This window comes from Herpailurus yagouaroundi, unplaced genomic scaffold, assembly GCF_014898765.1.
Source record: "Herpailurus yagouaroundi ecotype Mexico unplaced genomic scaffold, PumYag 530, whole genome shotgun sequence".
Classification (NCBI taxonomy): Eukaryota; Metazoa; Chordata; class Mammalia; order Carnivora; family Felidae; genus Herpailurus; species Herpailurus yagouaroundi.
In genome coordinates this window covers 8,620,412-8,641,180 of record NW_024412747.1, presented here as the reverse complement: position 1 = coordinate 8,641,180, position 20,769 = coordinate 8,620,412, and the positions used below count along the sequence as shown (strand labels likewise).

The 20,769-nt window shown below is 43.7% G+C and overlaps 1 protein-coding gene across 6 annotated transcripts in view; it reads left to right on the top strand.

The window, feature by feature from the left end:
• The window catches only part of COG2 (component of oligomeric golgi complex 2), a 46,797-nt gene that overhangs the window by 8,218 nt on the left and 17,810 nt on the right, over window positions 1-20,769 (top strand). For 4 of the 6 annotated variants that reach the window (XM_040464967.1, XM_040464966.1, XM_040464965.1 and 1 more), the window contains exons 2-9: window positions 4,838-4,999; window positions 6,108-6,173; window positions 8,385-8,465; window positions 10,146-10,249; window positions 12,776-12,884; window positions 13,437-13,616; window positions 15,279-15,403; window positions 19,923-20,049. In XM_040464967.1, coding sequence (XP_040320901.1) covers window positions 4,838-4,999; window positions 6,108-6,173; window positions 8,385-8,465; window positions 10,146-10,249; window positions 12,776-12,884; window positions 13,437-13,616; window positions 15,279-15,403; window positions 19,923-20,049 — 954 coding nt within the window. The remainder of the gene's footprint in view (window positions 1-4,837; window positions 5,000-6,107; window positions 6,174-8,384; window positions 8,466-10,145; window positions 10,250-12,775; window positions 12,885-13,436; window positions 13,617-15,278; window positions 15,404-19,922; window positions 20,050-20,769) is intronic. The other 2 variants (XM_040464969.1, XM_040464968.1) reach the window with 2 other exon arrangements.

Sequence of the window (20,769 nt, the reverse complement as noted above, 5' to 3'; positions counted from 1 at the left end):
TTCTTAAATTGTCTGCAACTGGTCTGTTTTGCTGACTTAATATCCTGTGTTCTAGCACCTCTTGTGATTTCACAACTTCCGGCCTTTTGGGGCATTTGTACTTTACCTGGGTTCAAGTAGGAAATACTGCTGAGTATAAAGAGAAACTATTTTTCTTCTTATTTCAGGGCTTACAGACCACAAGTCTTGACTCCTTCCAGCTTTTCAGACATGGGAGGTTTTAATGTTTATTTACTTTTGAGAGAGAGAGAGAGTGAGAGAGAGAGAGAATGAGAGAGCGCGAGCATAAGCTGGGGAGGGACAAAGAGAGGGGGAGACACAGAATCTGAAGCAGGCTCCAGGCTCTGAGCTGTCAGCACAGTGCCTGATGTGGGGCTAGAACTCATGAATCATGAGATCATGACCTGAGTCGAAGTCAGACGCTCAACCGACTGAGCCACCCAGGCGCCCCTAAATTAGTGTTACTTTAAATTTTTTAAAGTATCTGCACATTTGACTTGTTGATGCTTAAGTTGTTTCATTTTTCCTTGAGATGTAATTCACGTGATATAAAATTTACCGTTTTAAACTGTATTCTTCACTGGTTTTTAATTTTTTTTTTTAATTTTTTTTTTCAACGTTTATTTATTTTTTTTGGGACAGAGAGAGACAGAGCATGAACGGGCGAGGGGCAGAGAGAGAGGGAGACACAGAATCGGAAACAGGCTCCAGGCTCTGAGCCATCAGCCCAGAGCCCGACACGGGGCTCGAACTCACGGACCGCGAGATCGTGACCTGGCTGAAGTCGGACGCTTAACCGACTGCGCCACCCAGGCGCCCCACTTCACTGGTTTTTAGTACATTACTCCATGGTGCATCCGTCACCACTGTCTAATTCTAGAACATGTCCTTCCCCCCAAAAAGAAACCTATCAGCTCTGATTCTCCCCTCCCCCCGTTCCTTGGCAACCACTAATGTACTTTCTGGTTTTATGGATTTGCCTGTTCTAGAACATCTCCTATAAATGGAATCATATGATATGCAACCTTTTGTATCTGGCTTCCTTTAACCTTAGAGTAGAATGTTTTCAGGGTTCATCGATGTTGCAGCACGTAACAGTACTTTATTCCCCCCCCCCCTTTTTTTTGGCTGCGTGATAGGCTTTGCCATCTTTAAAGTATCCTCATCAATGGATGGACATTGGTTGTTGATACTTTTTGGCTGTTATGAATGATGCTGTGAGTGTTTTTTGTGTGTGAGCATCTGTTGTCAGTTCTATCAGGTATATGCCTAGATGTAGAATCACCGGGTAGTTGTATGTTTCACTTTTTGAGGAATTGCTGAGCTGTTTTCCACATTAGCTGCACCATTTTCCATTCTCGCCAGCAATACAGGAGGTTCCAGTTCCTTTGCCTTCTTGCCAACACTTGTCTTCTGGGTTTTTTTGTTGTTGTTTTTTTTTTTTCTTATTTTATTGGATCCTGGTGGGTGGGAAGTGGTAGGTCAGTGTGGTTTTGATTTGCATTTTCCCTAAAGACTAATGATGTTGAACATCTTTACATGTGCTATTGGCCATCTGTGCGTCTTCTTTGGGAAAATATCAGTTTGAAGTCTGTTGCTTGTTTTTAAATTAGGTTATTTCTCTTTTTATTGTTGAGCTATAAGGGCTTTTGCATATTCAGGTCATTAGATCCTTGTCAGATATACGATTTGCAGGTATTTTCTCCCATTCTGTGGATCGTCTTTTTTACTCTCTCAGTAGTATCCTTTGACACACAAAAGTTTTTATTTTGACCAAGTTTAGTTTACCGATTATTTTTTATGCTTTTTGTGTCATGTCTAAGAAAGCATTATGTAATTCAGAGTCACACAGATTTTCACCTCTGTTTTCTCTAAGAGTGTTATAGTCTTTGCTCTTTTATTTAAGCTTTTGATCCACTTTGAGTTACTTTTTTGTGCATGTGTGAGGTTGGTGTTCCAAATTCATTCTTTTGTGTGTAGATATTGTCCCTGCAGTGGGCACTTGAAAAGACTGTTTCTTCCCCCAGCCATTGGTCTTGGCATCCTTTGAAAAATCAATTGACCATAAGTCTATGGGTTGCAAAGTCTTCCTTTTAAATGTTTAGCAGATTTACACTATAGAGTAAAACCATTCCTGGTAAGTGAAATGTGTCTGTTGCTCGATGCCGCTGTGAGTTTGGGCTTGTTGTCACAGCAAAAGCTGCCTAATTCAGTATTCACAGATTACTGGGAAGTGATTTAGTCTTGTGTTGAGCAACATTTGTTTATCTGAGAACAAATACATAAATGGCAGGTTGAGAACTGATGCTACCTAGTAGCATTTGTTCAAGGGTCTGAGTTACATGATTTAGAATGCCATCGTCAAGTTCAGAACTTCAGAGAATACGTAATGAGGCAGGAAAAATGATCTACCTAAAGGCATACAGCTGGTTAGTAGCACGGCCAGGATTCTGAGCTGAGTTCTGCCTCTGCATTCCTTCTCTGATGTACTTCATAGCCATGAACGTAAGGTGTTGTCTGAGGTCTCAAGAGGCAAAAGTCCAGGCTAATTCTGGCCCCAGTTTAAGAAGCAGGTGGTTTTTCAGTAGATGGCTGTGAAATTATGGTTTGGTATGAATTCCTCTTCTCTGACACTATCAGGGTAGGTGTTTGGCTGATTAAGAAAGTCATTTGAAACAAGTACTCTTAAGGAATGGTGCATATGGTTCTTAGCATTTATGTTAACATTTATGCCAGGGGCACCAAAATGTAATAAAGGGGAAACAAGAGTGTAACTAATCTGTGAGACCAGTACTTGGAAATTGATTATGAAAGATTCTGAACATCTGTTCAATGGAACACTTAACATCCATGTAAAATATTAATACAAATGTATACATTTTATGAAAAGACATTGAAGTTACATTTTTAAATGGGAAATAACAGTTGAGAAGAACATGAATATTAAGCTGCCGTGTGTGTGTGTGTGTGTGTGCGCGCGTGCGCAGACACATAAAGAAGGTCTGGGTTTCAGTTCAAGATGGCGGTGTAGGAGGATCTTGAACTCCTCTCCTCCCATGGATACCCTGAACCTACAGCTACATATGGAACAGTTTCCTCCGAAAAGTACCCAAAACTAGCTGAGTGACTCCTACACATTAGGTGAATAAAGAAACAACCTACGCTGAAGGGAGATGCAGTCTTGCCATAAATCCCACCCCTGGCACAGTGACCCACAATTGGGAGGGAGCTCACAATCCAGACTTCGCCCCTAGGAGCAGTGGTTTGAACCCCACATCCAGCACCCCAACTTTTAAGACCTGCACTTCAGACACAAGCTTTGAAAGCCAACAAGGCTTGCATCCGTGAGACCCACACGGCTGTGGGGAACAGAGAAACAGTTCTTAAAGCAGTCACGTGAGTGGAGTCCCCCAACTCCAGGACTCAGCACAGAAGTAGCCGATTGGAAAAGGTTCAGATTTTCTGTAAAAGAGGCCCATTTGCTTATCATAGAGCACTGACGGGCTGGCATCTAATTTAACACTCATCTGGGGCCCACTCTGTAGTCTGCAAAGATGGAACTGGTAGGTGTTACCTTTGTGCCGTCTCTCTGCCTCCCCCCTGCTCACTGGTATCTCCGGAAAAGGAGCTTGGATGCTCATCTGGTGTCCATGTTTTGCAGTCGCCACCTAAGGGATTCCTCTAGGTCATGTGGCTCCAGTGACCAGCAAGGCTTACGCTCACAGGCCCCTCATGTTTATTGCAGTATTTACAACAGCCAAGACTTGGAAACAACTTAAGTGTCCATCAACGAGTGAATGGAAAAAGAAAATGTGGGTATATACAGTGGAATAGTATTCAGCCATAAAAAGAAGGAAGTCTTGCCATTTGCAACAACATGGATGGACCTTGAGGATATTATGCTAAGTGAAATAAGTCAGAGAAAGACACATATCGTATCATCTCCCTTATGTGTGGAATCTATAAACAAAAACAAAAAATGATGTCCTAGAGAACCGATTGGTGGTTGCCAGAGGTGGTGGGGAGGCGTGGGGAGGGAATGGAGGAAGGGGTCAAATGGTACAAACTTCCAGTTAGTAAGATAAGTTTTGGGGATGTGATATACAGTGTGTACTTCTAGGAAATACCATACGGTACATTTGAAGGTTGCTAAGAGTAACTCCGAAATGTTCTTATCACAAGAAAAAATGTGTGTGTGGTGATGGATGTTAACTAGTCTTGGGGTGATCATTTCACAGTAGATGAAACCATGAAATCATTATCTTGTATACCTGAAAGATTATGTGTTCGTTGTATCTCCACTTTTGAAAAAGTAACAACATTTTAAAGAGAAAAGACCAAAATACAACAAGTCTGGGAGGATGTGAATCACAATGTTAAATAGTAGGTGGGGGGGGGGGGGCGACGTGAACAGTGCTTATCCGTAGAGCTTCAGAGAGCAGATGATTTTTTACACTCTTTAATATAATTCTTTCCTTATTGGTTGCAAGTTTGCTATTGAGCATTTGTTACATTTAAAATAAAGAAGCAAAGGCTGTTTCTGTTTTGAGACGAGCCTCTGAAATGTATAATAAAAAAAAAAATCCCTTGTGGAACTTAGGCAGCAGGAGAGAATGCTCTTGGTGGGGCCCCCTTTCCCGCACCTCTGTGATGTGAGCAGGCGCCCTGGTGTCACTGTGTGTCCCTAGACCCCCCCCCCCCCCCCCCGCCCCGTGCAGTCACAGGGCCCCTTCTAAATGAGTAGAATGGCATTTTTCTCTCTGTCTCCGATTTGATTTTTATACGTAAAATGTGATATCATTGGCGATCATTTTTTCTTTGTGGTTTGATTTTTCAGGAAGATTTCGATGTGGATCACTTTGTGTCCGATTGCCGGAAGCGCGTGCAGCTGGAGGAACTGAGAGGTGACCTGGAACTCTATTACCGACTCCTCAAAACAGCCATGGTGGAGCTCATCAACAAAGACTACGCGGATTTTGTCAACCTGTCCACAAACTTGGTAAGCCTGAAATCCGCAAGGCCCTCTCATCCATATTTATTCTTCAGAGTGGAGTGTAGATTTCTAAAAGAAAGCTTTCAGTCGATTCCCCCTGTGCCACCCCCCCAAAAAAAACCTAAAGAGATTACTAAGCTCACGAGTAAAATAACTAAACTGTTTGGTGTGCATTTGTTTGGTTTTAGTGTTTAAATTCATTTCAGGCCGCCCTAGCTTGATTATTTTTTTGAAATCGTTAGTAAAGAAGTCAACAGCAGAGGATAAGAATATTGGAGTCGTTGTTTTTGGTAGTTGCTAAGTGACTACCCTGAAGTCTTACTTGGTTGAGGCTAATTTGCAAGAGCAGATACCAACTATTCTGAAGGAAGTGTTGAATTTACTTTCAGGTGGATGCGTTAGCCTGAGCTAGGTTGAGGGGACGTGGGCCAGTATTGATATTTAGAAGGCATGGTTTTATAAAAACATAAGAATGATTTGTAGTGAGCATGTCAAGTGTTTGTGAAAGCTGTTTAGAAATGCTTGGGTTATAATATTTGCAGAAAAGTCTCCTTGTTCTTACTTCATTTTGTTTAAAATCTGCCGAAAGTCGGCGGCTCCGTGGGGATTTCAAGAAGCATTAAAATAATGAGGCATATTTGCTTTTGGGAAATATACCCCTAACATAAATGTTCCAGTGGGATTAGAAACCCAGAAAATTTGATTTCTGTTCTGTTTAATTTGGATTTTTCTCAAGGGTTATAATGATGTTTAGGAGAGACATAGCCCATTGGCCTTTCGCATCAACTGGCTGGGTATCATAAATTATGGACAGATAGCTGTGCCCCTTCCGTTACAATTTTTCACATTCATTTAAAATGGCATCTAAAGGCAAATTGAAGGTTTCATTTATTAGGACTTCCCTTGTTTGTATAGTTTCATGTATACCAACAGATTTTTTTCGTATTCTATGAACAACATTGATGGCAAGTAACATTTCCGTTATTTAACTACTCAGCAAAATACAGTCATACCAAAAAAATAACTTAAGTCTAGTACTGCTTTGATCATTAAAAGATATTTCACTGTTATTCCTGATTGTGATGTGTGTGTGCCAACATGATTTTGCCTTTAGGTTGGCATGGACAAGGCCCTCAATCAGCTTTCTGTGCCTTTGGGACAGTTACGAGAAGAAGTTCTGGTAAGTCCCTACATAGTATAAAACAAGCTACTGGAAAGGATGTGGTCCTCGTTTGCCTTCTCCAAGAAGATTTCCTTTCATCTGTCAGCTCGTGGTGCGGTGGTTGTTTTCTCATGGTTTCATGATTATTGTATTTGCCTTCAGAAAAGTTGTACATGATTTTCTATTTTTGCATGTGGTATTATGACCTAAAAAACATGTTCGATCTGAAGAAGACAGATTTTCAGAGTAGACAGCCTTAAAATGTCAGGGGAGAGGAAGCATATTTCCAAATTCAACTTATTAATGCCACCTGACTCCCATGTAAGTGGTTTCCAGCTTCTGAATGGCTCATTTGAACAGTTCCTAATTTGTAAGTATCCCCTCCCCGCCCAGACAGTAATGTACAGCTATGAAATCCTTCATGTAACCGAAGGATGATATAGATGTAACATCTAATAATGTTTCTCTGAGAAAATCCCTGCTGTGGGAATAGAACTCCCCACTCCCAGACGTTGGGAATGGGAACTCCACCTGGTGAACAGCGGAGGGGAACTTAGGGCATCACTTCCAACAGAAAACTGTGCCGTCCTGTCCTCCCCCCCCCCCCCGGGGGGGGGGGTGCCCGGACTCGCCCCCCCCCAACCCCCCCGACCCCTCTGTTTGGATGCACTGTTGTGAACTTGGTGCTCTGCACCATCCTGTCCTGGGTATGTCACCCCTAGCTTGAGTGGCCTCGTGCATCAGCCCATAAGACAGCGCCTGGAACCTGAGGAGATACTTGAAGTGGAAGATGATCTAAGGGAAGGACCGGTGCATGGATAAAGCTGGAAAAAACGTGGAGTCCCAGCAATGTCAGTGCTGAGAAGCCCAGAGGAGGGGTAGGCAGGAAAGAATTCATAGAAGAGGGAAATTTGGAGCCGTGCCTCGAGCTAGCTAATACTCTTCCTTGTTTATGTCTCGTTTGAATGTTACAAAATCTTATTGAGATGCTTTCCCCCGGAAGGGAAGAGCGATTTTTGTGGTCCACTATTGGATTCCACGCCTGCTGCCGCGTGTCTCTCCTGCCTCCTCCTTGGTGTGCCCCTTCCTCCCCCAGCCCCATAGCCGTGGTGTCCCCCGAGCCCAGCCTTCATTTGGCCTTCCGCTCCTCTCTGAAACCCCTCTCCCCAAAGGTAGATTTGCTCTGCTGACTACTGCTCTCGCCTCGCACACAGGTTCCCGTCCTGCCTCGTCCCTGCGAGCACCGTATCCCCTTCCTTTTCCACAGCCATCTTTATAGCTGCTTTTGTCCTAATGAGCCACAGACCTGACCTTCCTTTCTGGTCCCAACTCAGAGACCAGATCTAAAATTCTAAGAGATTCTAAGATCTTTAACGGATAAGACCGTTTCTGTCTTCGTTGTTGTATCCTCATGTGCTGTCACGACAGCTGACATCTAGTAGGTATTTCATGATGTTTTCTGAGTGAAATAATTCACCTTTCTGTAGAATTTTTGTGATGTGTCCAGTTTATCCCAGCTGTTTCCATGAGCCTTTGTTTTGGCTCTAATTCCTGTCTTCTACTTGGTTTCATTCCTCAGCTTCCGGCCCTCTTTCTCCACCTGTGAGCTCTCCCTTTTCCTGGCCATTCTGTTCATACTCCTTAATTCCTAATATTTCCAAAACATTTCCTACGATAGGTCAGTGCTTCAACAGTCTCTAGTTCTCCATAATGTGTGGAATCCCGTCTAAAGCCCTCATCTGAGTGAAGTCCTCCTGAGTTGACCCCTCCCTTATTTCTACTTCTCTCCAAAACGAAGCCAACAGCGCACCCGGGTGCATGGCTGCGACCCTGAGTGTGGACGCGTCTACACCTTCTTACCTCTTGTCTTCTGAAGATCCTCTCTCCGCCCATGCACGGCTTCAGAGCCGGGTTTGAGTCCCACCCCTTTTCCAGACTCTTCTGTACTTTGCTTCAGACTACCTATTCTCCACTCTGACCACCCATGACATTCACTGTATATGTATTATTATTCTTCTGGCCGTTAATACAGTGCGACCCTGGCTTTATGTCATTTTGCCCCTAAATCATGAGTACCCTCAACAACATTTGTCTGATATTTCGTGTTATTGTCAGTGTCTGCATAACACTGGTCTGCAGGTATTAAGTTCTGTGAGGTTGAATTAAATGTATAAACCTGATCATGTTACAGAACAGTTTCTGCAGTATACTTTGTTTATGCTTTTAAAGAGCCTCAGGTCGTCTGTCAGTGAAGGCATTCGGGCAGTGGATGAACGGATGTGTAAGCAAGAGGACATCAGGAAGAAAAAGGTATCCCTTAGTAGATTTCCCACGTTACGTGCCGGTTACGTGTCCCCTCCTCGTGTCCCTTCATGCTTGTCAGTACTATGCAGCTTTGTTTTCAAAGCTCTTTTGCATGTGCATATTTCGCATTATAATGTCACGTTATCTACTTGAAATAGTAAGACGGAATTTTAGAGGTACCCACAAGGTCTCAAGGTCCCTCACTTTTTCCAGAACAAGAAATAATAATAACTGATGTCAGTGGAGCACTTGGTGGTTTAACAGCCACGTAAATGTTCTCCACCCCTGTATTCTACTGCAGGTTAGTTGTTCTAGAAAAGGCGGAGTATTGCTGTCTCAGGCTCGGCCATGTTTGTTTCTTTTTTCATTTCCCTTCTTTAAATACACGTCTGCGTGCACTGCCTTTACTGTTTAGTGGCCCTGGATTTTAATTTTATTTTCTGATTTTTTTCTTTATGCTCTGGTTTTAGCTCTTATTATTGGTTTTTGAATCCCAGTTATCAACGTACGGGGTTATGTTAGTTTCAGGTGTACAATGTAGTCATTCAGCACTTCCGTACGTCAGCCAGTGCTCATCACAGCAAGGGCACACCTTCATCCTCGACACCTGTTCTTCACAGCCCTGGTTTTATTCATGATCATAAGGATGTCAGGGCAGAGTTGGAATTGGGATTCCAGACTTCTGACTCTATCCAGTGTTTTGTACATGTATTTATTAGCATATTTTATTATTATTATTTTTAGTATTTTTTGAGAGAGAGAGGGAGCAAGTGAGGGGGAGAGAGAGAAGTGGGGCTTACCCGAAGTGGGTCTCAAGTTTACCCAAAGTGGGGCTCGTGCTCACCCGATGTGGGGCTCGAACTCATGAACCGTGAGATGCTTAACTGACTGAGCCACCCAGGTGCCCCCTTATTAGCATATTTTCTTAAATCTCACGGGGGAGAAAGAAGCTTATTTTAGAGACTGTCTATTTCTCCTTTACATCTTCTCCCAGCTTTTGTCCAAAGAATTCATGTGGTGTGTTTCTAGACAAGACTGTAAGCTTCATGAAAGCAGACATTTTTCTAGTTTTATTCACTGCTGTCCCCACTGTCTGGAAGAATGTCTAGCTCCCAGGAGGGGTTCTCAGGTACTCTTTGTTTAACGGGTGACTTTGTATTTTTCGTTCTTTTAAGGATAAGAGTTCTTATAACGTCCCTCAACCTCTTGGCAATATTTATAGCATAAAATGCCTTCAATGAATTGACACTAGGGCATATAGGTGTATCATGCGCATGTAAACCGAGAGGATAAGTACGATCAGAAACTGAAAAGGTGAAGAAAGGGCCATAAGAAAATAAATGGACTGCTCATAGAGAGATTCAGGATGGGAAAAAGAAGAAATAAGAGTACAGAGCGTGAGAAAGCAAAAGTCTAGGGGCTTTTCGTTTGTGTGTGTGTGTGTGTGTGTGTTTTACTACTAATTTGCAGTAGAATATTGAAATATGCTTGTTCCAGAAAGCCAAAATTAAGATTTCCATTCTTGGCAATTCAGTGTTTTATAGAAATATTCAAAATATAGGATGCTCTATATATTCAAACTTGACTTTTGGTTTTATATTTTCTGGCACTTAGCATGGAAAACAAGATGATTAAGGTTAAACATTATAATAACTTTTTTTGTTTGCTTAATTTTTATCTTTATAGATGTGCGTGTTGAGGCTTATACAAGTTATTCGATCAGTTGAAAAAATTGAAAAAATCTTAAATTCTCAAAGCTCTAAAGAAACATCTGTACTAGAAGCAAGCAGGTAAGTATTTTTTTTACTAAATAGCACGTAAATTAATACTTCACATCCAGTTTAAATATTGTTTTGTTTCGTTTTAGTTAGAATTCATTTCTGAATAAGGAGAAAATCCACGTCTGTAGCTTAGTGTTTTCGAACAAAGCTCCGGGAGAGTAGAGTGCATGAAATGGTAAAGTTTATTATACGTCATTTTAAACCCTTTGTGGTCCTAGGCCATATAGTTCCAACACTGGGGGTCAGAGGCAGTGTGCCTCCCGTGGAAAGTTTTTACATTTGGAATCCCCTTCCCTAAAGAGCTAGCAAAATCCTTGTTGATCTTCAAGGTATAGCCTTCATCTTTCTCAGATTTTCTCTAGACCTGCCCAGAGTATTAACCATTGATGTGGTTTTGCACCAGCATTATATCGTTAACAGAAACAGTATAGGGCACGTCTAGGTGAAATGCACAAACGAGGAAGAAAAAGCTTCTGAAATCAGAAAAAGATGACCGCTGTGTTACGCTGCAACTTACCGCCTTCTTAGTGTGAATTTTCAATCAGCCGGGTAGATGAGGGACTCGGAAAATGAGTTGTCAGAGCACGGCGGCACCAGCGGGACGCGCTGTGGAACAGTGGGAAGAACGCAGGCTTGGGGAGCCCGAGTCCAGGTCCTTCGGTGCCCTGTGTCCCCTGGAGTGTAAGGCTGACAGCAACCCCACGTGCAAGGTTGTCTCAACCAGTGAGGGACTGTCAGCCATACCTGGCATACACAGGCCCGCCCCCTTAGGAAATCTGGGTTTAACGTGAGCTGTCTTTTTGAAATCACCCTGATAGCTATAACGTTTTTCCACGAGGAATACTGGATCATTGAGGCAGCACCACCCACAGCCAAACTGAATATACCTAGAGTTCAAAGGCTTGGTCCCACCAAAAAGGCATGGGGGATTTCTTAGCTTTAGGAACTAATGTTTTAGATTCGGAAGGGTCCCCAGAGACCCCACGCTCCACATCTCTCGTTATGGAGTAAAGAAAGGAGACATCCCAAAGGAAGGGGGTTCTCAGGTCCTCCGTCTCTGCCTCCTTTGATAATCCAGACGTGAAAATGGGAGTCGCCGCCTGCCGGGTGGGTTTCTTCGGCCCACTGCTCTTGTGCCCCTGAACCCTTCGTCACTTATCAGAGACCCATGGAACGTCCGTTCCTATCCGTCTAGTGGAACCGGCTCATCTTCAGCTGCTCTGCTCTGCTGACGGTCCCTCTAGCCGCATCCTCATTCGGCCTCTCTGTTGCTCCAATGCATGCCTTCCAGTTTTCTTTGTTTTTGCCCGTTCCTGCTGTGTTCCTTTGATAGAAATCCCTCAGTGGTTTCTGTTTCTGTAATACTGTTCCTTTGGCAACTCTGCCTTTAATGTAATAGATATTATGCTCTTTCTTGCTCAGAATCACCTTTGAGGCTTTTTTCTTTCCTTTTGAACAGCAGCTTTGAGCTGTAGACAAAGGAAAGCCAGAGCCATGTTGGTGAATAGTAAATAGATCATGCTTCCTAGGCCAGGAGACGTTGAGATAATTGGTAAACAACACGTCCACGCTAGGTTATTCAAGTTAGAGGTTAAGCTTCGGGGTTGGTCACGCTGGGCACTTTCCCTCTACGCTCATTTGGATGCTGTGGAAACAGGGCCGGGTGGATCACTGCTGGTCTGCATATAGCGTTTTGTATTTCCTGATGATGTGGGTTTTCCCCTCACTGCCTGCTTGTGCCTCGTCAGATGTGGGATGCCTTAGAAAAGCCCAGCAGGTACTTTCAGTGCCTTTGTGGTTTTCATCTTTCACTATTCAGCTTCCTCTTAAGTGATGTTGATGCTTTATAATGTGTTTGGAGGGAGGGGGAGTACATTTATTACATGTGGTAGCTGATACAAACGCGTGTTTTCTCGGTAGGACCCGGAGCATGTAGATTGCTCTTTCTGCTCTTTGGTACACGCAAACTTAAAGTAAGCTACTTTGAGGTGTTTCATTTATTGCTGCTGGAGGGCCAGTTTTATTTTATCGAAGGGACAACAGTATTTGGTGCCTGAGACGTATTAGAGGTCTTTTGGAAGGAGGGAGAATGAGGCAGGTAGAGAAGAGGAGGATTCATCTATGAATGATGGGAAAGGGCAAGAGAGAGAAGGGGGTTAGAGATGAAGACCTCATGAATGGGAGAGCCTGAGGAATGTGGTGGAAACACACAGTTGCACCCACACTCCCCCGGTCCAGCTCCTGCTGCTTGTGTGGGCCCTGTGGCTGGGGCCAGGCAGCATCAGTGGCTTGCTTATACGTGACGACCTCCCCACCACACCTAGAACATGCTGTGCTTACGGCTTGTAGTGAAAATCCACAGCACGGAAGGTACGTTAGCTTTCACCTTGTGACAAGGGGTCTGTGGGAGAAAACACCCTGAAGCAAAGGTACGACACCGTGGGTGCTAAAGCCTCCCTGTTGCTAATTGGGTGATATCGTCTCTTGGAAGTTAAATAACTCTGGGAACTAAATTTCTGTAACTGTCTCTACTAGCCCACTTTTGACTGGACAGATCTTGGAGAGAATTGCCACAGAATTTAACCAGTTACAATTTCATGCTGTTCAAAGCAAAGGCATGCCTCTTTTGGACAAAGTAAGACCGGTAAGTGTTGGTTTAGATTTTCACAGTTTGCTGTTTGGGAATTTGCTGAATGATTTTAGTTAAATCTCGTATTGCCCCTGATAATTGTTGCCGTAGAGGACTTTGAAACCAACGTTGAATTTTTTCTTTCAGTTTTTGTTTCTGGGGACCCTGCTTCTCTCATGTCATGTTAGAGAGATTTTGCATAAAGTCACAAGCATATTCTCCAAATTACACGAGTAAAATGAATTCTGAATTTCATGTAACTCGACACATTGTACGAGGTAGTCAGAATTAATTTACCCAAAGCCCTTGGCTGGGTTTAAACACATTTGTCGGATTTACTCTGTAGCTTAAGAAGAAAATAACTTTTTTTGTCATTTCTTAGATGAAGCAAAGATTTACTTGTAAAGAAATCGTGGGGAGAAGAGATATCACTGTTAACTCTCCAGAAAATGTTAATCTTTTAATCTTACGTATATTCTAGTAGAATAGGAGGTCTGTTATATACATATTTGAATTTTTAGCAATTGGTCTACCTGGAACTTTCCTTACAGCTGTTTTTGCTTGCAGCGGATAGCCGGCATTACAGCCATGTTACAGCAGTCACTGGAAGGCCTGCTCTTAGAAGGTCTCCAGACTTCCAACGTTGATATAATACGGCACTGCCTACGGACCTACGCCACAATTGACAAGACACGGGATGCTGAGGCCTTAGTCGGTCAAGTTCTAGTGAAACCCTACGTGGATGAGGTGTGTGCACTCGTTTCTTCGTTCAGACGCTCCTAGAGCATCTACTCAGACTTGGATTCTTCACTGGCTGTGGGGGGATAGATCAGAGATCTTTCTGTACAGTCTCATAGTTACTGCACTCTCAGTTGTAGGAAAAGCTCGGTCCCCCCGTTGGTTACAGTCAGAGTGCCAGGAACTGAACATGCTCTCCAGTATTCTCTAGTGATGTCATAACCCAGGGATCATCCTAATACCATAGGGGTGAGGGTCTTGCCTAGGGAGAAGGTCCGGATCCGAACATTTGCAGGTCAGTTTTAAGTTGTGTCAAATCTACGTCAGTGAGGTTGTGAAAAAGCATTTTTGCACTGCCAGGGTAGAGGAGTAGAACAGTTAGGTCGATGACCTCTCCGCAGCACGTGCCTGGTGGCGGAGTGTGTGGACAGCCCCGTGAGCTTGGAAAGTCCGCGAGGGAGGTGTCTTCCCAGAATAGATTGGGCCTAAGTGTTGAAAACCATGGGGGAGTCTGCCAGGCCAGGAAGTGGGAAGGAGGGAATGTTCAAAGATGAAGGGCTTTTCTGGGCAGATTAGTACCTTAAACCTGAACTTGGTTGTCCAGGACCCTTCACCTATCGGGGTATAGTTAAGTTACAGGCAGGGAGTATATCCTGCTTTGAGGAGCCAGAATATAGGTCGTATCATACAAGGTTGCCAACACTCAACAATTTCTGGCTTAGAAAATGGCGGTTCCGTCTGGTTCAAACCGATAGAAGCCATAAAGCCAGTCCTCAGTGTTTGAAGACCCTCTTGCAGTCACCTGTCAGTGTGAATGTTCTTCCTGTCCCAGTAAGTACAAAGCTTCCAAGCCCTGTGACTTCAGGATGAAAGCCTTCCATTTTTAAAATGGGACAGTGAATCCTGTTGGTAAAAGTGAAATTTAAGGCTTAATTTCAGTAAGCCTCTCAACTTCATTAGGATCACTAAAAATAAACGTTCTGCCAGTTCCCTGTGTGTATCCTGTTCTATTTCATGGCTATTTCTGTGGGGATAAAAAAGACCGATTAACTACGTTATGCTTTATCCGTAAGTGAAAGTAGGGTAGTTCCTAATGTATGCTTTTTTCATTGAGCCGCATCTAATGTGCCAAATTAAGAAAATATTTTAAGTTTCAGTGGCATATTAAAGGGACGATGGCCACGTTTGTATTTTAAGTTTGTGTGCTTGTCCTTCTTTTACCTCTTGACTCTCAACCTTCCCACAAAAAATAAAATAATAAAGTAAAATAAAATGTGTTTTCTTCCATCGTTCTCTGTCCCAACCCTTTCCCTAATCTGGTGGTGGTTGGCTAGGCCAACGTCAAGGCAGTACGAGCTGTTGTCAGGACACACATATTTTGCTTTCAAGCTCAAGACGGGAAGCAGATGAGTGTGTGTGGTGTTTCGGCTCTAGGCCAGTCTCTGTCACCCAGCCTGTGTCTCCCCCGGGTCAGAGCTGTGTCCCCTAACCCTAGGAGCCGATGTTGAGTGAAGGTGTGCTTTACCTTCTGTTTCGAAGGCATGTCAGCTGGGGAGGAGGGGGGGCAGAGAGGAATTGTGTTTTTAAGGTTTTCTCTGTTCTTTCCTCTGTAGTATATAGTTCATACTTCTCTTTTAGGTGCTTTAAAACAAATGATGCTCCTTTTGATAGGTGATTGTAGAGCAGATTGTTGAGTCTGATCCGAACGGCCTTCAGATCATGTATGATAAGCTCCTGGAGTTTGTTCCTCACCATTGCCGCCTTCTTCGAGAAGTCACAGGAGGGGCCATCTCCAGGTAACTGAAACCGCTGAGCTTCCCGGTCAGCTCAGCTCGGCGATTGCACTTGGTGGCTCCCCGTGCGTACTGCTTACTGGCTGTCTTGTCTGAACTGGGAACGAGTGCGCTTTCCTATTTAATTGTTACCAATGCCATGAGGCGGGTGTTGTTAGCCTCGGTTTCTAGGTAATGGAACTAACAGTAGGAGCTAATCTTGAAGGTTGCATTTCTCTGAATCCAAAACCCCTTTTACCTTCTCTATACTTCTTCCTTAATCGGGTTCAAAATCAAAATTGGTTTCCTTCCATTATTCTGATGTCTATAAATATCAATTCAGCTTTAAATCAACAAGTTGGGTTTTTTTTTTTTTTTTAAGTTTAAGGGAGGGAGAGAGGGGGAGAACGAGCGAGCGAGCATGAGCAGAGGCAGAGAGAGAGAGAATCCCAAGCAGGCTCCGCTCTGTGCTCTGTCAGAGCAAGCCCCATGCGGGGCTTGAACTCAGGAATTGCGAGATCATGACCTGAGCTGAAACCGAGAGTCTGACGCTTAACTGACTGAGCCACCCAGGCGCCCCTCAGCTTGATTCAATAAGTTTTATGCTAATAGTGATTAAGGTTATCTTCAGTTTCCCCACCTTCTTTTACTTAATTTCCATGACTTTCCAGTTCTGCTTCATAAATATCCCATTCCATTTCACCATCGCCCTGGTCCAGGCCTTTGTCATGTTTTCTCTGGAATAACAGGCTCTCCCCTCCTGGCCTCCCTGGCTCCACCTGTCCCTCTTCATTGCAGCCCTTGGCTGTCATATCTGCCCAGAGCTCTGCCACCTTCGTAAGTCTTTAATGGCTTCTCATTGCTTATAGAGGAACATCCAGTCTTCTTGGCACAGCCCGTGAGGTCCTTGATGCTCTGGTCCTGGTGGTTCTCCACTGTAGACCTTTCTACTGTGAAACTCCACCCCCCCACCCCCGCCCCCGCAACCCCACCCCATACCACTATGGTCCCTGGCCAAACTGTAGCACTTGACCTCCCCTAACACAACTTGTACAGAAGATCTCTGACTTCACAGCGGTTCAACTTAGGACTTTTTGGCTTTACGATGGTGCAAAAGCGATACGCATTCAGCGGAAACCATATCGCAGACTTCGAATCTGGATCTTTTCCCGGGCTAGCAATACGCAGTAGGATCCCCTCTTGTGATGCCACGCAGTGGCAGTGACCACAGCTCCCAGGCACCCACGCCATCACGAGGGTCCGCAACCGACACACTGAAACCCTCCGTATTCTCACTTTGAGTATAGGCTTCAGCAAGTTGCGTGAGGTGGCCAACACTGTGTTGTAAAATAGGCTTTGTGTTAGGTGATGTTGCCCGCCTGCAGGCTGCTGTGAGCGTTCTGAGCACATTTTAGGTAGGGTGTGCCGAGCTCTGATGTTCAGTAGGTTGGGTGTATTTTCATTTTCAGCTCATGATATACTTACGAGGGGTTTATTGGGATGTAACTCCGTCGTAAGTCAAGAAAGATCTGTACTGGGGGCTTCTGTGGTTTTCCTCGTTGCCTCCTGCGCTTCCCATTGCCTGTGGCTTTTGGTTAACCTGTCAACTCCATCTGAGCTCCCGCTCAGATACCACTTCCTTCAAGAGACCGCTTTCCCCTGATGTTCAGCATTCACCATGTCCTCGGTTCCAGTACATGTTGGCTCTTAACCTCTGTGGAGGGGTCATTCCCGGAGGCTGAGGATGTGCTCTCCTTCTGCGCTGCCCACACCTTCCTCACCAGTCACCGTGTCTTGAAGATAGCGACTTCCCCGTGTTTGCAGAATGAAAGACTTGGTCCATTTTCATCGTCAGAAAGGCAGAGGAGGTCTCAGATCTTTATGAAGTAGGCAATCAGTGCATTTGGTCTTGAATTTTTGTTCTTTGTAAAGGGAATTTTTGTTCTTTGGAAAGACAAGAAAAAGAAAAACTATATGCCACCTGATCTTTGAAGTACTCTCTCTATTCCCACCGCATGATTTCGGCCTGGGTTGCCGCTTGTGTTTAGTCATCATGAAGATTTAGTTGAATTTGGATTTGGGGTAAGAAATTAGTAGAAGTCATGATGTAAAACTAAGGAAGCCGCAATTCCGAAACAAAACAGTCATTAGATTCAACAAGGCCGGTCTTGGTCCTGAAAATGCCGAGTTTCAAAGCTTTGCGAAGGCCTTTCCATAGTTTTCAGCGTGGCAGAATTCACGTCGAAGCCTCGGAGGGTTGGGGAATCTAATCCGTGCGTTGGTAGGTCGTCATTTGCTTCAGGCACCTTTGTCCTGCTGGCCCTGACCTGCCCTCGCTCGGCTCCGGCCTCCAGGATTCCCCACTCTCGGTGCTTCCCTCGCACGTTCTGTTCTTTTTCCTTCGTGTCGCCCTCTGTATATGCCTTTTATATCTGTAGTGGCAGCAGCATGCAGGATCTGTCTTCCAGAGAATGTGGATTCGCTTTTCTCATTAGTCATCTGTTTCAGCTGTTAATCTTGTAGATGTAAGTTTTCTCTTTGGGGCTTTAAGTAGATATTTGCTTTGGGGATGAGGGGATCTTGTCATTTGATATTGCTTATATTCTGTGCATCTGTAGTTTTAAAATTCCCAGTTTTATTCTTCTCTTCTCCAGGTACCTTAATAGAGCTCGTTCTTAGCGTGGCTGAAAGTATAGACTGCGAGGTGTGGAATTGGGTATGTGGGAAATAGACATGTTGTTGGCCCTCCCCAGCCCTCCTCCAACCGGCCAGTGATTTCTTACCAGTACTTAACTATAGTAAAATTGTTTGGTAGCCCTTGCTGGCCAGTAAGGCCTGGCTTCCTGGATAATCTATCTTTCCTGGCAATTTTTGCTAAGGAGGAAAATTAGGAAAGCTTTTATCTCTGTTTTCATTTTTTTTTTTTTTTAATTTCTTAAGTGTTTGTTTATTTTTGAGAGAGTGGGAGGCACAGAATCCGAAGCAGGCTCCAGGCTCTGAGCTGTCAGCACAGCGCCCGACGCAGGGCTCGAACTCACAAACCGCAAGATCATGACCTGAGCCGAAATCGGACGCTAAAGCGACGGAGCCACCCGGGCGCCCCTTTTTTCTTTATTTTCAATACCCAATTTCATATCGCAACGTAGCTACAAAACTCCCAGTTTTGCCGAAATAAGATCGTATATTGGGGCAGCTGGCTGGCTCACTCGGAGGAGCGTGTGACTCTTGGTCTCGGGGTCATGAGTTTGAGCCCCTCGTTGGTTGTGAAGATTACCTGAATAAAGACTTAAAAAAAGACCATATATTGAATCGCTGGCCATTGTTAAAGAAAGTTATCTTAAAACTGAGCATTCAGTGAGATGGTATTTACCTAGAAGTTATTTTTGTGTCTTTAAGTGCAAGAGAAAACTTGAGCAATCTGCCTTACTTATTTATTTACTTATATATTTAAGCCCTACTATCACAGCACTTCCTGTATGCTAGGCACAAGCCTAAATGCTTTACAAATATTAACCCATTTGAAGATGCTCTGATCTCCATCCTGTCATCTCAATTTAAAGATGAAGAAAACAAAACAGAGGGTAAAAGGCCCACCATTTGAACCCAGGTATTCTGGCTCCTGAGTGAATGCTTTCATCTCAGTGTTGCCTCTCATCTAAGTCTGTGAATTAGAAATCCAGAGTCTAGACTTTTGCTTAAAAAAAAAAAAAAAAAAAAAAAAGGCGAAATAAGGCATGGATACACAAAAAAACACGACTGTGACAAGTTTTTTTGCATCAGGATTTGGAATCAAGATTTCACATGGAATAGTCATAGAATTTGAGAACTGAAGGTAATCTTAGAGATAGCTTAATCTTCACGAAGCTGTTAGTAACTGGCAAATTAGCATGATTTACAGGGCTTTAGAGCTTAGTGGTATTAAGATTCAATGCAAAGAGGGGCGCCTGGGTGGCTCAGTTAAGTGTCTGACTTCAGCACAGGTCATGATCTCATACTTTGTGGGTCCAAGCCCACGTCAGGCTCTGTGCTGACAGCTCAGAGCCTGGAGCCTGCTTTGGATTCCATGTCTCCCTCTCTCTCTCTCTCTGCACCCCCCACTCATGTTCTGTCTCTGTTTCTCTCAAAAAAAAAAAAAAGATGAGTAAACATTAAAAAAAGACTGCACGCGAAGATCGCTTTTCTTGTGTTATTAGACTTCTTTTCCAAGATAGAGTGTAAATACGATAGCCTGCTTCCAGGGAGAAATCCTGCCAAGGCAATTCGATGTAGTAGTTTTGCCTTATCCTTGACACTAGCTTGCTCTCCTATGTGATAAATACAGGAGTCAGAATACAGAGGGCGTTCAGGTTCAAGGTGAGACTGGAATCAAGGAGTAAAATAGAAGTTGAAGGCTATAAACAAGCTAACTGATGTACAGTTTTTTAAAAAGGTGGAAGTAAGTTTTAGGCTGAGGAACTTTGAGTTAAAATACCACTGTAGAATTTTGCCCTTTGTAAATAGGAGGGTGCCATGTATCTGACTGGAGTGTTGCTGTTTCTTACAGTGAAAAAGGCAACAGTGTTCCTGGATATGATTTTTTGGTGAATTCTGTCTGGCCAGAAATAGTACGAGGATTAGAAGAAAAACTGCCTTCACTTTTTAATCCTGGAAATCCCGATGCATTTCACGAGGTACTTTTCCTCCATCATCCTGATTCTCCAAGATATTAACCAGGGGCTTGGGAAAAATCATGCTTTCTGCACAGACTTCGTTCTGTGCTTTGTTAAAAATAAAAATCTGAGTTTGTGAGTGAGCATTTCCTTAAAATACACAAAATGTTTCGTCCAAGTAGTAGTCTCTGGTACTGTTGGGACTATATACTATAATTCTAAAATGCAGGGTAAGATTCAGCCTAGGTACCAATGTGACAAGATGTGTATGCACCTCATTCTCTCGCTGTTTCAAAAAGATCCTCGAGACCATTAAAAGCCAGTCCCTTTGCAGTGGTTTTCTATGGAAAATCAGCTTTGCAAATGTGTACGGTATAATTTTAAAGGAAAACAGGGTATCGATTGGATTTTAAAATCCTCATTAATTTGTAGTGTATAGAGGCAGACGGTAAGGTGTGGTGAGCCTGGGGCCTGCTGGCCTTCAACACAGACGAGAAGACACATTTGGAGCCATAGTGTCACAGAAATACCACTTCCCTGTTCCGACTAACTGTGCGACGTGACAGTATGCTGAATCATGTGATCACGTGCTATCGTTTTCAGTGAGTCGTGTGACAGTGATTTTTATTATTTGAAAACAGTAGGGCTTTTCAAAATAGACCCCAGAAGCAGAATGATGCAGTGGTCTTAAGCATTCACCATTTAAGACCCTTTACGTTTTGCTGTCCTCTGGAGTTGTGC